Source organism: Athene noctua, unplaced genomic scaffold, assembly GCF_965140245.1.
Source record: "Athene noctua unplaced genomic scaffold, bAthNoc1.hap1.1 HAP1_HAP1_scaffold_61, whole genome shotgun sequence".
NCBI classification, from domain to species: Eukaryota; Metazoa; Chordata; class Aves; order Strigiformes; family Strigidae; genus Athene; species Athene noctua.
In genome coordinates, this window is record NW_027437552.1 from 27910 (window position 1) to 43551 (window position 15642).

Below are 15642 nucleotides of genomic sequence, written 5' to 3' on the forward strand. Positions count from 1 at the left end.
ATCCACGGTGGCTCTCCATGCTCTGACTCCGCTGCCCTCCTATAGAGAACACGTCGCCCAGGCACGGGGCTCGCTCCTGAGGTGCCCCGAGGCTCGGACGCGTGTAGCAGTAGCCTGCAAGGGTGGGTAATGAAGCATTTCCTTCCAAGCAGCAGTTCTTTTTTCCCCTGTGGGGTAGCAGGAATGCAAGGAACCTCTTCAACAGCCCATTTTCATTTCCCAGGAGAAATAACTCACAGTATTTTCTGTGAGTTATTTCACAGTTCTTCCCTCTGTTCTGTTGACTCTGAGCAGGCTGTGCCTTAGGGAATTCTTTGCAGCTGCAGCCCAGTAACTCACCATGTCATAGCTCTTCCATTGTTGTGGGGGCTGTCCTTTGAGCTATAAGGGCTAATTCGATGGGAAGTATTATAGTTACTTAATATTTATGCTGCAGGAGTGCCAGAGGCTCCACTCCGTTCAAGGCTCTTCTGGACAAAGCAGCGAGGATACCCAGCAGCATGCAGAATCAAAGCCTCGCTTTGCTGATAGAAAAAGAACTCTGTTCGTCTCCTTCTATAAGCTGATATTTTCCTTCCTTTGTCGAGTGTTATCACAGTTGTCAGAGGTGCCTCTATTTATGTCAACAAACACACAAGGAACATTGGTAATGCTAGGGGTTCAGGGGATGTAAGTGGTGTCTCACTTGCAAGAAGTGAGAGCCTTTAGAACCCAGGCATGCCTCCGAAACTGTGCGACAAGGCTCCCTGGGACTGAGCGCCAGTGCCAGGACTCTCTGGGCGAGAAGCAGAGAGAGAAGACCCCGAGGAAGCAGCAGAGAGCTGCAGACACACTGGTAGCATGGCCCAGACTTAAATCCCTGAGCAAGAGCATGACACGGAAAAGAGCCTGTTGGTTGAAAGAGGTGTGGAGCTGTAAGCAAATCCCATCTCTTCTTCTCTGAGCCTGTGTTCAGGGACACAGGAGCGTGTGCACCTCGCAGAGAGAAACAGGGTGCATCTGTCTCTCAACTCCTTTCCCAGATCATCCGTCAGCTGGAGGAGCCTGCGTGCTGGCTGGCTGCTCACGGCTCGGGGCAGAAGCAGCCGCCAGCGGGCAGGAGCCTGTTCTTCTTCTATCCCCAGGCAGGAGGGCTCGTTCTGCTTCGTGCTGCGTGCCCCACTCACCGCAGTACGTTAAATACTTAGGGGCATGTACAGGTGAAGGGTATAAGAGGCAGCACCTTTGTAACTAAGAATGGGAAATTCTCTTTGATTTGTTAAATCTCTCCTGACCTGAGTAAAAGTCGTCATGTAGCCATAGTGCTACAGAGATACATGGGAAGGTTTGGAGGTGAGAGGGACCTTTTTCTTAAACTGGCTGGCACCTCTGGAGAAATCCTACTGGATTCACTGGAACGTGAGCCAGTTTGGTGGCTTCATTATAGCCCTAATTTAACAAAATGCCTCTACCAGATGCCAGTAAAGGTAAGAGACTTAGAAAGTTCTTTTGAAGCTGCTTCCAAACCCCCCTAAATTTTGTTGATAAGTGTTGCTTGTTCCCTGCTCTTCACTGATGCTCTACATAAAGGCTACAGGGCTGTGGTTGAAAACAAGAAATGTGACATTTGAACCTAAGTGGTTTGCTGTCTTCTTCTGTTTCAGGAGGGAGATATCTGGCCAAATTCTTCAGCTGAAGTTAACGTGATCTTTAGACCCCAAGAAGCCAGAGTCTATCAACAAACGGTCTACTGCGACATCTCAGGTACGGCTCCTTTCTCCTGCTTCTGTTCCCCACCGTGGAGGCGCAAGTAGTCTTGCAGCCCCCTCGGTTCTCGTCTAGTTGGTAGGAAGGGTCAGTGGTCAGCAGGGTGCTGGCACGTGCCCACTGCCCCTGCGGTTTCCAGGCGGTCTCCTGTCCAAGGCCAGCCCTCAGGATGTGTGGCTACAAGCCTGGGTCACTGATCCCAGAACAACCAAGGCAGTGAAGGGATAAGTTCTCATACCGTGAGTTTGCCAGCATTTGCTCTGCTGCCAGGTGCCTGTAGAGGCCAAAGAGCTCCAGAGCTAAACAGCTTCAGTGGGCGAGCACCACGTCCCTGTAGACCATTTGCCTCCAGGAGGAGTCTTTATTACACGGATGCATCATCAGACTCCTGAGGCGGTAGGAGCTGAGTTACAAATGTGCTTCCAGAGCCTGGATCCCCTCTCACTACCCCGACACTGCCAGACCTTGGGTGGCTGAGCCCTGCTGAGCACGGGCTGTCTGCAGAAGGACACCTCTGGCCAGCACGTGAGAATTGTCACCTTGTGGCTCTGAGTCTGTGGTGCCTCCGGGTACGCTGCGCAGGGCTTGCTGTGCTCAGCGGGGTGAGCGCCCTCCCTGGAAATCAGAGTCCGAGCAGTCTGCTAGGCAAGCTTTATGCTCATCCTGTCTGACAGAAGTGCCATCGCGTCTTTTGCTGGGAGCAGTTATCTCTGGCCCACGTGAGCTGCACCTTCTGTGCCCTGGGAGAGGTGATGGCTTTGCTGTGCTAGCACGGGGCAGGGAGTGCCTGCAGCAGGCTGCGGGGTTCGGGTCACCTCATCCTTCCTCTCTGTCTCTGCGTGGTGCTGCTTAAGGTGTTTTTCAAGACTGGGAGAGCGCTGTCAGGCTTCCATCCAGGGAATGTGATGGTTTTTCCCTGTCTGAGAGGAAGAGGTGTGAGGCCCGTGGTCCTCCAGCAGCCAGGCGCCTGTTCTGGAGTGTGCTGAAGTCACTAACCCAGCTGCTTTGTCGCTTTACTTACTGCCCTAAGCTGGGGGATACAAATGTCACAAAACAGCTTTTTATTTATACTGTAATTGTGCAGGGTTTACTTGGCAAATGCCCCCTACAGTCATTACCCAGGGCTTGTGTTCACAAAGTGTCTTCCTGCCTCCCAGCTGCAGCTGCTAGAGCTGTGGAAGGAAAGGATCGATTTAAAAAGTTGCGCCTCAGGGATTCCTCGCTCAGTGCTGTGCTTCTGGCTCTGGGATTTTTGCTCTTGTGATGGGGGTGTCCATCATTTTGCTGCAGGCATCTCCAGGGGTTGTGCCAGGAGAGCGTTTTTGTTGCAGAGAAATAGGAAGACTACTTACATGCAACCCTTGAGCTGGTCTGAGAGTTACAGGAAACAGAGATGAGCAAATGATCTGTTTAGAAAGAGAAGCCTGCTCTTGAAAAGGTCCTGATGGACCCTTGGGAGAACTGAACTCCCCCACTGGCTCCTTGGAAGAGAACCTCAAGGAGGTCATTGAAATGATGCACCTAGCCCCCTCCCTTACAAACCAGAGCTGACCCCCTGTATTATCAGGGTGGAAACTGTCCCAGAGTCAAGGCCCCTGAGTGCAAGGAGAGTTTAAAGAAGAGAACAGTGATCTTTAACTAGAGAGTCAGTTACCTTTGCTTCTTGATTCCTCTAAGAAGCGTGACTGCCTTCCTCATGCACTGGCATGCCAGTCACAACGCCTTTGGAGGATGGTTTGCAGAGGGTGTGTGTCCCTTGCTGGGAACGCTTGGGAGCTTTTCCCAGTGCAGCCCCATGAGTTGTGCAGCTGGATCTCATGCCCCTCTGGAAAGGGGCTTTGCTGGCCTCCACTTTTTTGCAGGTGCCTCCTTGAATTGCCAAGCAGATGCTTCTGCATGCAGTGATTTACAGAACTAATCAGCACTGTGCAACTTGCCAAGCTGGCAGTTAAGAAGTGGTTTGAAATTTGCCCTCGTCAAATATTGAATCTCAAAATGAACTTTCTTAGTTATTCATGCAAATAAAGCTGTGGCTCTTGAGTGCTGGAAGGAAGCATATAGGGGGGTGCTCTGACACCTAAAATTCAGTTTTAGGTTTGTCTGCACACAGAACTGAACTGGGTTACACCTTGCAAGACCCTTTCTTAAGCCACTCCTGCAGGGAGCAGCAGAATCCCACGTGATGATCAGTCCCTTAGCTTGTGACAGAACTGTCCTGCATCATGTAACACTATTGATGTGGTCAGATGAGAATCATGTTCAAAACCAGTCACAAGGGACGGGGACAGTCTGTGATCAAGCAACTGAGTGTCAGAAAACAGCAGAAGTTAAGGACTTTGGCAGCAGAGCCCCGTGCTGTTGGGCCACCTAGACCCCTATTTATTTGGAAGCGAGGCAGCAGCGCCACCCTGTGCACCCTGTGACCCGCCGCTGTGTTATTCCTGCTGAGATCCCAGTGCTCGCTCCACAGCACCAGGGGTGGGTTTGGGACTGAGGACAAGGCTGTAGCCCCTCCATGCCCTTGGCCTGTGTGCTCGGGGACGTGTTCCGGTGGGAGCGTCCCAGGGCCACAGCCCAGCTGTAGCCAGGCCTTGGGCAAAGGCTGGATGCTCCTGGAAGCCCCAGCGAGCAGGAGGACATACTCTCTCTTTTTCCCTCTCAGCTCTCCTGAATGCTGCCTGCAGTTGAGTCTGCTCCTCCTCCTTTGGGAAAAGCCCGCTCTGTGGTTCACCTGGAAGGAGGAAGAGCAACATTTCTGGTATTTCCTAAAGTTTTAAGTTCAGCGTAGGGGTAGAAGAAAGGATGGTTTCCAGAGACCACCTGGAGAGGGTGAGGGCCTGCTGCAGAAGGGGAAGAACCGCCACTGATTTTTTGATTGCAGTGGCCAGGGAGTGTGTGTCTCAGCATGATCATGGACAAAAGCTTGTCACTTGGAAATCTTTGCCATTACCTAAGAGCTTTGATTATTTAGACCTCGAGTTTTTAATGAAAATTAAGCCACATGTGATGCAAGGTGGAGTGATCTTCTGACAGGTAGCACCCAGTACTGCCTCTCTTATGGTGTCTGGGAAATAGAAATACACAGCCTTCCAATTAATGCCTGAGCTGTGCAACCTGTCATCTCTGCTGTCAGCTGGGCTTTGTCTGGAACCACTTGAAAAATGTTGAATTCGACAAAAGCTCCCACGCTCTTCCTTTCTGGCTTGGACATTATCAAAGGTCCTCATTCCACGGTTGCAAGATCAGAAAGTCAGCAATCACTGAAAGGGCTGTTCCCAGGGAGAGTTTTTTCAAGTTGTGATCGAGTCACTGTGTTGTCCCACCTGGGCTGCTCTTTGCAATAGGAAGTAGTTTTGGACATTCTGGAACAACTATGCAGCAGATTAAAAAAAAAAAAAAAATCAAAAAAAAAAATCCACCTTCAATCCCTAATTTTTAATGAATGGTGAGCATTACACAAAAGGAGAGAGGAATATTTCTGCACAAAAGCTACACTGAAGGTTAGATACAACTTCTGGGCCTTTCTTTTCCCCTTGTGCTACTTGCTTTCTGTGCAGAGTAGGATGGGATGGCAGGGAGACCCAAGCCCAAATTGGAGCCAGGGTTCAGGCACTTGAGGCTGCTGCAGTGGTTCAGTACAGCCTTCGGACTGCAGGATCCCACCCTGTCATCTTAGCATCTTCTTATGGAAGAAAGTGATCATCTTAGAGTTTAGCTATAAGCCTTGCCGTCTCGGTTCCCTTTGCAGCAAGGGCTGTGTGTATTAGCAGTATGTTCATGGCTTCTCTGACCTCAGCAGTGAGGTTTTCCATACCTGTTCAGCATGCCTCAGGTAAGGTGTCTTTACAAAGCTGAGCTCTCGGTATCATGGTGGGCACAGGCAAGTGCTGCTCTCTGGAGATCACAAAGCCCTGTCGTATTTAGGTGCCGCTGCAGGAGGTGAGCCCTGGAGCCCCGGGCACGGAGCTGTGTGTCAGTGCTGAGATGCTCTGCCTGCTCTAGGCAGCTCTCAGACGTGCACAGCGCCGTTAGCAGGGAGCTTCGCCTTGCCTGGGCTCGTACTTGTCGGCTCCTGTGCTCTTGTCTCTGATTGCATCAGTACAGATGGCATATTTAGATCTTCAGTTCTGTTTCATGAGCTTTGTGCCTTCACTGAATGGATTTCAGAGCTCATCTAAGAACACGGGAAGAAATTCAGATTGTGTTTTAAACTCAGCATCGCTAACTGATGGCTAAATGAGAAACCAGCCCGTGGCGTTGGTTAGAAATTAGAAGCCAGCCCCAAGGCATATCTCCTGAGGGCAGGGAAGAGTCCTGTGTCTCCTCCTGGAGCACCTAGAGCTGTTCCCATCCAGGCCAGAGTCAGGGAGGAGCACTGAGGCAGCCTGGACAGTCCGGGATAACAGAGGCAATTACTGTACTGAAGTGGAAATCTCTCCGCAGGCCGTGAGACCAGGCTGCCCCTGCGCATCAAAGGGGAAGGCGTAGGGCCTCGGCTCCGCTTCAGCTGTGAGCAGCTGGACATTGGGAAGGTGTTTGTTGGATTAAACCACAGCTATGAGGTGAGTAGTCGGGATTCTGAGGGGCTGGGGGGGATCGTGATGGCTCCCGGGGCAGCAGTGAGCCTCGTGGGTCTGTGGGATTTCTGGCAACTCGGGTCATTGTCAGCAGGGACTGTTTGACATACTAGTCAAGTCTGGGGGCTTTCCCAGAATCTGGATACTTCTGATGGGATCTGAAAGGTGCCTATGCTGTTTGTGAAGTCTTAATCCGTGCTTTTTGGCAACCTTCCTTGGGGATCAGCTGGGAGGCTTCATGTGAAAAAATACCCCCTTGACAGATGAAAGCAACACTGGGACAAAAAGATAAATATTCAGAGGCTTTTGTTTCAGCCCTGGATGCAATGCACCTTTGTACTCGGGCTGTTAAAAAGCAGCTGGAACAAATGAACTGAGTTTGAGTTCCAGGCCATTGCAGCCAGCTTTCGGGTCAGTGCGTGCTGCCGGTCCTGGGAGCTGGAGGAAATCTGTCCAGCCTCTGGCTCAGAGCTGGGTCTGGCCGCGGAACTGGGAGTGCTTCCCCTTGCTGACCAGTCTCTCGCCGCTCTTCAGATTTGCTGCATCTCTATGAAGAGCAAAGCATTTCTGGAGATGAGGCAAAGGAACTTTCTACGTATTTGCCTCCCCCTGCCAATGGTGTCTTCTGCAAAAAAATGAGATAGGGCAACTGAAAGAGGTAGGAAATGAGGCAATACTTTCAAAAGCTTGACTGGGCAGGGAAGGATGCATTAAGGTGTTTTCTTACCAAAATATTGTGCTCTCTATGCATTTTTAATGGTGATACTTTATTGATTATCTTTTTATTATTTTCATTACTTGAGAAAATGTGACTAAGTAGATGATACTGCTAGTGCTGTGCTGACTGAAGGTAAACCTCAGCTCAGCACAGGATCCCTGAGTGCAATTTGTAACTGAGGTGTAAAAGACGTGAGAGGAGAGAGTAGTTTCCAGGTTAGCCTTGCAGAGCTTGAATACGTGAATATCTTTAACAGCAGCTGCAAAATTAAAAAATGCTTCTGTCTCAATTTTTCTACCAGGTTTTACAAGGACAAAACTTAGGGAAAAGAAATCCAAAGCAGATAGTTAATTCCATGGAAATGGCAGGATTTGACCCTGCAGCAATCAGAAACTTTACTGCTTTGCTTTGGGTGGGTGTGTTGGTGACTGGCAGCAGCTGTGGGCATTGCTCGCCCAACGTGAGAAGAGCTGAATCTCAACAAGTGCTGCGGGATTATGTCACTTGTTTGAGGCAGTAGATCTCTCGAGTGTTCAACAAAATACGGCTTAGTTTTAAATTTGTAGTTTATTCTGATAATGGTAAAGTCTTAGGTGGTGGCTGTGAATGTTTAGGAAAGAGAAATTCTTTGGAGTAGACGGAGCTGCTGTGCACCGCACGCTCATCCTTTCCTGACACGTCTGTCTGAGCAAAGACTAAGAAAGTCTCCCATTAAAGACAAAATAAGAATCCTAAATGACATACCGTAGGAGAGCTGGGGAGTGCTTCTGAAGTTGGTGATAGTGCTGCCCTGAGGTGTCTTCTCCATGCAGTAAACTTGTTGGCTGCAATGTGTTGTGCCCTTGGCAGGATCGAACTCGTCGGGAGCAGAATCAGCTGTGTGATGATTCACTAGTAAAGCTGCAAGTGCCCTTCATTGCTCTTAGGGACAGGTCTGAATCGCCTTGGTGATGCTGAGCGGCTCCTCTGCGCTGCAAGTCGAAGTGGGTTGCTCTGTGTCAGTGGAATAAATCTCGAGTGACTGTGTCTGTGAAGCTGTCACTGCTTTGCATGAAAAACCCAAAGGCAGAGCTTGTCCTGTTGCATTTTGTTTGGCTTCTGCCAAGCAGCAGGACACAGCATCTTCTGCATTTTACAGATGTTAATTGGTTAATCAGAAAACAAATCAGCCTTCTGTAAGAAAGGAAGATTCCTTATGTATTTCCCTTATGCTTTCTTGCTGCTGCAGGTGGTCCTGTTTAACAAAGGAGCCATCGACGCTGCTTTCAACTTGGTCCCTCCAGCTACAGCTCTGGGCTCCTGCTTCACCTTCCTCCCCCAGGAGGGCATCATTTCTCCAGACGGGCTCCAGGTCGTCCGGATCTCCTTCAGTTCCACCGTCCTGGGGAAGTTCACAGAAGAATTCAGCTTCAGTGTGACTGGATCCCCTGAGCCTGTGACCTTGACGATCAGGTGAGGAGGGTTATAGGAGCTTGGTGTATGCATCTGTAGCTGTTGGGTAATCATCTCCCACCTACCTCATTTTAGGATGAAACAGAGAAAAAAAGGTGTTATCTAAGGTCTTAGTCTTGGCTTGGATCCTAGCATCCTCACGCTAAGAGTCAAGGCTTTTTAACCTTGACTCCAGTCTGAACATTGCAGTTGCAGCAGCAAATGAAGCGTAATTATCTGCAAGAGGAAATCATAGAATTGTAGAATAGTTTGTGTTGGAAGGGACCTTTAAAGATCATTTAGTCCAACGCCTCTGCAATGCGCAGGGACATCATCATCTCGATCAGGTTGTTCAGAGCCCCGTCCAGGCTGACCTTGGATGTTTCCAGGGATGGGGCATCTACCACTGCTCTGGGCACCCTGTGCCAGTGTCTCACCACCCTCACTGTAAAAATTTTTTCCTTTATATCTAGTCTGAATCTTCCCTCTTTAAGTTTGAAACCATTACCCCTTGTCCTATCGTGACAGGCCCTACTAAAAACCCAGTCAAAATCTTTCTTACCAGCCCCCCTGAAGTACTGGAAGGCCACAGTAAGGTCTCCCCGGAGCCTTCTTCAGGCTGAACAACCCCAACTCTCTGGGCCTGTCCTCGCAGGAAAGGCGTGCCATCCCTCTGATCACTCTGGTGGCTTCCTCTGGGCCCGCTCCAACAGGTCCATGTCTTCCGTGTGCTGAGGAGCCCAGAGCTGGACACAGCCCTGCAGGGGGGTCTCACCAGAGTGGAGCAGAGGGGCAGGATCAGCTCCCTCGAGCTGCTGCCACCTGTGACCATGCCTCCTGTGCCCGTTTATCTTTCAAAGTCTTGGGTTCCTCTGGGAAGCAGCTTTGCCTTCATGGTTTGGGCGAGTGGCTCTGTGACTTTGCAGGACGCTGTTTGCACAGAATTTGGCAGCAGCAGGTTCCAACACGTGTCTGTGTGAGAGCCCCGGGGCTTTAAGTGACTACCTGTGCTGGAAAACAATTTGCCTGGAGGCTGTACAGGAAAGGTGTGGAGATGCCTGCTGCCCAGTCCGGGTACCCAGGAGCTGGAGTGACTCCTTCCTACACGTAGCTCATTCCCCCTTGGGCAACGTCAGACAGCGGGATGGCATCAGCTTTGGGCAGTAGCTGGTCTGGGCCACCCCCCTGAACACACAGCACGGCCAGCAGGGCTTTGGGGATGGGCCAGCCTGGGTGGCTGCAGCCAGAGGCAGTGTTTTTAAAATCCTCTGTTAATAATCCATCCCAAATGGGCAGCAGCAGCCTCAGCATCACCTCTCATGCTCATGGGTTGGGACAGGCAGTCCTCTTGTGCAGCCAGCGCTGTGGTGGTGCCTCCTCTCTGCAGCCAGAGCAGTGCTGACGGGGCAGACGGGGAGCTCTGCGGCTGGTGCCACGGCAAGAGATAATCCTCACCAAGCAAAAGGGAGAAGGTGGTAAAAATCTGATGATAGGAGAGGCAAAGCTCACTTGTCAGGACCGCAGCAGCATGCAGACTTGTCCCAGCTGGTCTTTAACCGCGGGCTGGTGGGATGACGTGGTGTAGGCAGGAAAGCTGGTGCTGGGAGCCCTGGAGCTGTGGGGCTGGCTGTGCCTCCTCGGCAACCAGCCTCCTGGGCTGCTGCTGCTGGGAGGCTCTAGACGAAGGCAGTAAAGCAATGGGAGGACTCTGCGGTCGACTTTACCAATAAAATGAGGGAAATGGATAAAAAAGAACAGAAAGGTTATTACTTTGCAAGAGAAGAGTGGTGAATAGGTCTGTTGAGCTCAGTAGAGAAAGAATTACATTGGCTTTGTGTTTGGAGGGAAAGTGCTGCTTTTTTTTGGAAATCAAAAGGGAACATTTCACAATCAAATAATTTGTTCTCCTCTGTTCCTCCCCCAAACTGGTCACAGGGTGTTATTGCATGAGCAGCTTTCTCCTTGAGCAAGGGCAGGTTTTGCTGGTAAGGATGCATTTATTCCTTGGATACTGCTTGGACAGTGCCCGCTGCCTCTGCCTCACAGTGGCCTTGCTCCTGGGGAAGGAAGGAAGGAGCTGTCAGAGGGACGGTTGTGTTTTGGCTTCCCCACAGCCAAATGAAGTGGTCCTTTTTTGCCCAGTGATGCCCTGATTCTCAGTGCCCATCATGCCCTCCCCTTCTCTGTGGCCACTCTCTGCCCTGTTTGGCCAGCACTCCCCTGGGCTCAGTGTAGACCTTCTGTCTCAGTGAAAGAGGATTGCTGGTCCTTTTTTATTTATTTCTTCCCCATCCTTGTACTCCTCCTCCCTGGATGGTGGCTCCCATGCAGCCCATCTGATGGCAGCCCAGCACACCCGCCTGCTCCCATGCAGCTGTCTCTCAGCAGCAATTCCCATTGCAGTCCTCTCCTCCCTGAGATGGCATCTGCCTCCTTGAGCAATGTCTTGCTTTTCAAGGATCCCTCTTCAGCCCTTCTGTCATTCTCCAGCCCCACAGCTCAAACTGTTTGTTTTCAAATGCCCTTGAGATGTCCACCCACCAGGTCCAGCTGAGCCTCCCTCTTCGGAAGGTTTTGTGCACTGGATTTCATCCTCCATGGAGAAAAGCTTCTGGTTCTTTCGAACAGAGGAAAGCTGGCTGGTGGGACACTGGGATGCAAAGGAAGGAACGGGGATGAGAGTTCAAGCAGTTCCATTCCCACCTTGTGTTGTTATTCTTCCTGCTCTGCCAGGATCCTGATCTCCCTTCACACATGCATTACTTAATGCTACTGTAAAACACAGTTGTCAAAACCACTGCCTATTCCCCCCTTCTTTTGCAAGCTGTACTGTTACCAGCTCTGGGTTGGCTCCTTGCCTGAGCCTTCTGGGCAGTCATTCCAGTTTAACTTCCCAGAGCACAGATTCGGTGCACTCAGGAGAAGGGGCAGTCATTTCCCCACTTGCTTGGCAAGGCTCATCCTTGGCAGTTTCCTTATGTCATCCCCAGTCGTGGCTGGTTTGGAGGTATTTTTCCATCATCTCCTGGCAAATGCTGTGATGGAAAGCATATCTGCTCCCTTTGCTCCGTCTGGAGTAAGCTGTTAGGGCTTGGGAGGTCAAGTCTGGTTATGTGAGGTCCCTGGAGAGGGAACTTCGCCATCAGCAGGGGTTTGGTACCAGGCTTATTCTTAGGAGCTGATTCAACTGCAAGAATCTAGAAGTAGCGTTGGATTGAAACTCCTGAAAGTCAGTTTTTGAGTGCTCTTTGACTATGCGGTCAGAAGGTGTCAAGACCATAGGTGATTACTCGTTACATGGAAACCAACCTTAGGAGGTGCTGGATGCTTGTTTCCTTGGTGTTTGGAAAGGGATGCTGGAAATGGGACAGCAGGGATGGACGCAGGTCCCTCCCGCGGGCTGCTGGGGTCTGTTCATGTGCAGAACCTGTGGATAATGACAGTGGCAGTCCTGTGAGTAAAATGAGAAGGCACTGTTCACTGTGGCCCTTGATTTTTAACTGAGGCAGAGCTGGCATTGATTGTCATCAACCATGAAGTCAATTAATGTTTGTTGTGCAGCTTCGAGTACGGATTTCAGTGGATGTGAGTGAGTTTTGGAGTTTGGAGCCTGTCTGCTGAGTTGAGGGACGGGCGAGGTGGTGCCCTTGGGTGTGTCAGCTGGTGCACTGGTGACAAGCTGATACTTCTCCAAGATCGAACTGTCCTCTGCGTAGAACTGTTGCTGCTCTTCTCAGTGGATGTTTGGGGCTCCCCTGGATTCATGTGTCCTGCATGTGTAATGATTGTGTGCATCAGGTCTTCTGAGAAAGGTGTTCATATACTCCATGGAAACACCAGTTCCAGCTAAGAAATACCAAAGCAGGGAACCCGTGGCTGGGAAGGCTCGTTACAGTGAGTCCCCTTTTGTGTGGACACCTCTGTCCATCACATGCCGGGTGGGGAAACCGAGGCACAGAGCCATCACTTGTTCCGGGACCTTCCTGGGGCCAGCGGCAGCCTGGGGGCACACCCTGCCGCGGTGCCCTGAGCCTCAGCAGCAGCTGTCGGGTGCTGACCACTTTGCTTTGGCTGCGTGCTGTCCACATGGGTGCTGTGCTGAGCACGGGGGTGACAGGTTGATTTGAAACCCACCGTGGTTCTGAGAGCAGCTTTTACCCACCCGAGCGGTACGGAAAGCTGAGCGCTTTGCCATTCTCTCTAACCGAGCCAACATCTCCTCTGCCTGTCTTTGTCCTTGCAGGGGCTGCGTCATTGGACCGACTTTTCATTTCGACGTCCCTGCCCTCCACTTCGGTGATGTCTCCTTCGGTGAGTGTGCCCTGGGCTTGGTCCACGGGTTGAGAGCTCTGGGAATTACCAAAATGGAGCATTTTAACATAAGACCATCTGTCACTTGTGCTCCTCCATAGCAGCCTTCAGGGTGTTAAAGCCAGGGCTGCTGGTTGCTGAGGCAGTCCTGTGCCATCGTGAGATCAGTAGGACCAAAGGGATAGAAAGTCAGTATTTTTTGGTGTCCTTGTAGTCTGTTCAGCCCCAACCTCTCAATCCTTGACAGCAGAATGACTGTGAAAGTCCTTGTCCCAGAGGGCCCAGGGGACGGGACTGCAGCAGAAGGGAGTTTAAGGCACATACTGGCCTGTAGCTGCTCTGGGTCAATGTTCCTGTTGCAAGGCAGGGATACCATTTACCCCCCTGACCTTTAGTGCCAGATGTTAATTAGCGCTGTGAGGGCCCCTCGTTGTCACCCACCAGGTAACATGCCCAAGCAGTAGCTCTGAATCAGGCACTGATGTCCTCGGACCACGGGCTCTTCCTTCCCCACCACAGGCCCAGCTCTGCTGACAGAGCCTGGGGCTGAGCATCCAGAGCGTCCCCGTTGAAATGCAGCTTCTGGTTCTCCATCTCAGTCTCACAAAAGGCTTTTGACTGACACGATCGACAGTTTAAATGTGAAATCCATTGTGGATTGATTGAAGGGCCATTATCATTCTGTGCCCAGGATGCCTCTGTGTTTTCATGCTGTTCATGGACTTTTTAAGAAGACTCATTGCCTTTCCTGAGCTGCTTCTCCCCTCCCTCCATCACCACTCTGCTACTTCTTTACTTCCTTTTGAATAAAACAAGAAGAAACACACCAGACAGAAATGTGGAGATGTAACAGGAGATTCATCCTCCCTAATGTAATTTCATTAATAAGGGCTTTTCAGCTGAAGGCAGCTATTGTGTTGTGCTGCTGACTGTTGACCTGCATCTGGTGACTTTGGTCTCGTTTGGGATTGTGAAGTCTGTTTGTCCTTTTTGTGCCCCTCCTGCCTCCCTGCTGGAGTAACTGCTGGAGGTGGGCAGTGGTCACTGTGGTTGGACATGGAGAACCCCCCCGCTGTGGCTGCAGTTGGTTTTCCTCCCCGTCTGTATTCAAACGACGCTTGGTGAGCAGGCCACGGGAGATGTCTCCTTCTCGCAGAGCTGGCCAGCTGAGCCAGATGTCCAGGCCAGAGCAGGCTGTGGGCTGATGTCCTGTCTCTGCAGAACACCCCCCAGGTGTGGCTGTGTCACTGCTTTTCCATGAGGGAAGGCGAGTATCACAGCTCAAGTGATGCCGACCTGTGCGGGGCAGTGTGCAGTGTGGAAGCCGTGTCCTGTTTGTTAGGTGGGGTGGAACATGGCTCCTGCTGATTTCTGAGCAAGCATCAGGTTTGCCTCCAGTGTGGGGCCATGAGTTGTCACGTGCTCAGTCTGGTAGCCCCAGGCAGGAGATGCCTTAAGGGTCCTGCCTTGAGAAACTGCATTAGAGTGCTTTGCGTCATGCTGTTGTTCCCAGTTTCATCCTTCCCTCCTTTTACTGCAGCTTCTCCTCGATGACAATACCCTGCTTTTATATACTGAAAACTGTGGGAGTGTTCCCAGAGTCAACAGGGCATTGAATTTTGAGAATAAATGGTCTATCTGGATGGACACTTGTAAGTGAGAACTAATTGGTGCAGGTTTGGGGGCAGGCGAGAGAGCTCCTCACAGCTAGAGAGAGAGAAACTTGTGGTGTTCAGCATCGCCAAGAGTGGCCATTTCCAAGGAAGGAATCTCTGCGATCAGCGTAAAAGGGAGCTTAAGTGACAATTAATTCCTGGCGTAACTTCTCAGTTAGCTGTACTTCAGATTGAAAAGAGCTAAACTCCAAGCCCAGTTTTATCGTAACAGGCTATTCACACCAGGAATCATGGGACAGTTGGTGCATAAATTCATATTTGTGTTATTTTCCTAGGCTTTCCTCACACCTTGTCATGTCGCCTCACCAACAACTCCTTGGTGCCCCTCACCTTCAACCTTCGCATTCCTGGGGACGGCTTGGGAGAGCCCAGTGTCAGCAGTCTTGCTCAGATCACAGAAAACACTCGCCTACTCCAGAGAAAGGGAGCCCAGCGTCAACTCAGGCCAAGAGAATTCAGCATAAAGCCCCGCAGAGGGACCATCCGCCCCCTGGGATTCCTGGATATCCAGGTATGGGAAGAAGCGGGTGGAGCTGGAGCTTCACTGAGGGATGGGAGGGCTTTAGCACCGCTAGCTCTGAGCGTAACGCGGGGAGGATATCTGCACTGGTGTTGGGCTTTTGTTAGCTGGGTTACTCTGGGGCTTTTCTGGAGGACCACTGCTTTGTTCCCAGAATGGTCAGCTGAAGATCATGTCCCATATGGTCAAGTGCAGAAGCCATTCATCTGTTTCTGAGAGCTGCTTGGAGCAGTTTCTTTGATTTAAAGTGGGCGAAGGAAGGGTGAGGACAGAAGGTGGCTGTTAAAAAGAGAGATGTCATTGTATAAAGCACTTTGCTTTTCTTCCCAGTCTTATTTGTCCCCTCCTGATGAGCAGAATGAGTTGTATTCACTGCCGTGATCTCCAGTGGGGACTGAAAAATCTCTGGCAGCCATGAACTGACAGCACCTGCTGGGCTGCATTTTGCCCTCAGCTTCCCAGTGTAAAGCTGAATCTGTTGAATTCAACAGATTGCCTCTGCATTTATGCTGTTGTAGTTGAGATTAAAAATTAGTCCTTTAATTTTAATACAGTGGGGAGTAGAGCATTAATCTAATCGTGGTTACATGTGCCCTGGTAAGCGCAAGGTGTATTTAACAACGCAGATATGTCAGAAGACTTTTGTTACTCCCAGCAACTGTG

The 15642-nt window shown here is 50.8% G+C and overlaps 1 protein-coding gene across 1 annotated transcript in view; it reads left to right on the forward strand.

Annotated features, from left to right (window-relative positions):
• LOC141954997 (hydrocephalus-inducing protein homolog) overlaps positions 1–15642 on the forward strand; it is a gene marked incomplete at its 5' end in the record, with an annotated part of 85146 nt that overhangs the window by 26493 nt on the left and 43011 nt on the right. Inside the window, 5 exon segments of the mRNA XM_074895069.1 lie at positions 1644–1743; positions 6190–6308; positions 8270–8493; positions 12716–12783; positions 14735–14970. Of these exon segments, the coding sequence (XP_074751170.1) occupies positions 1644–1743; positions 6190–6308; positions 8270–8493; positions 12716–12783; positions 14735–14970 (747 nt within the window).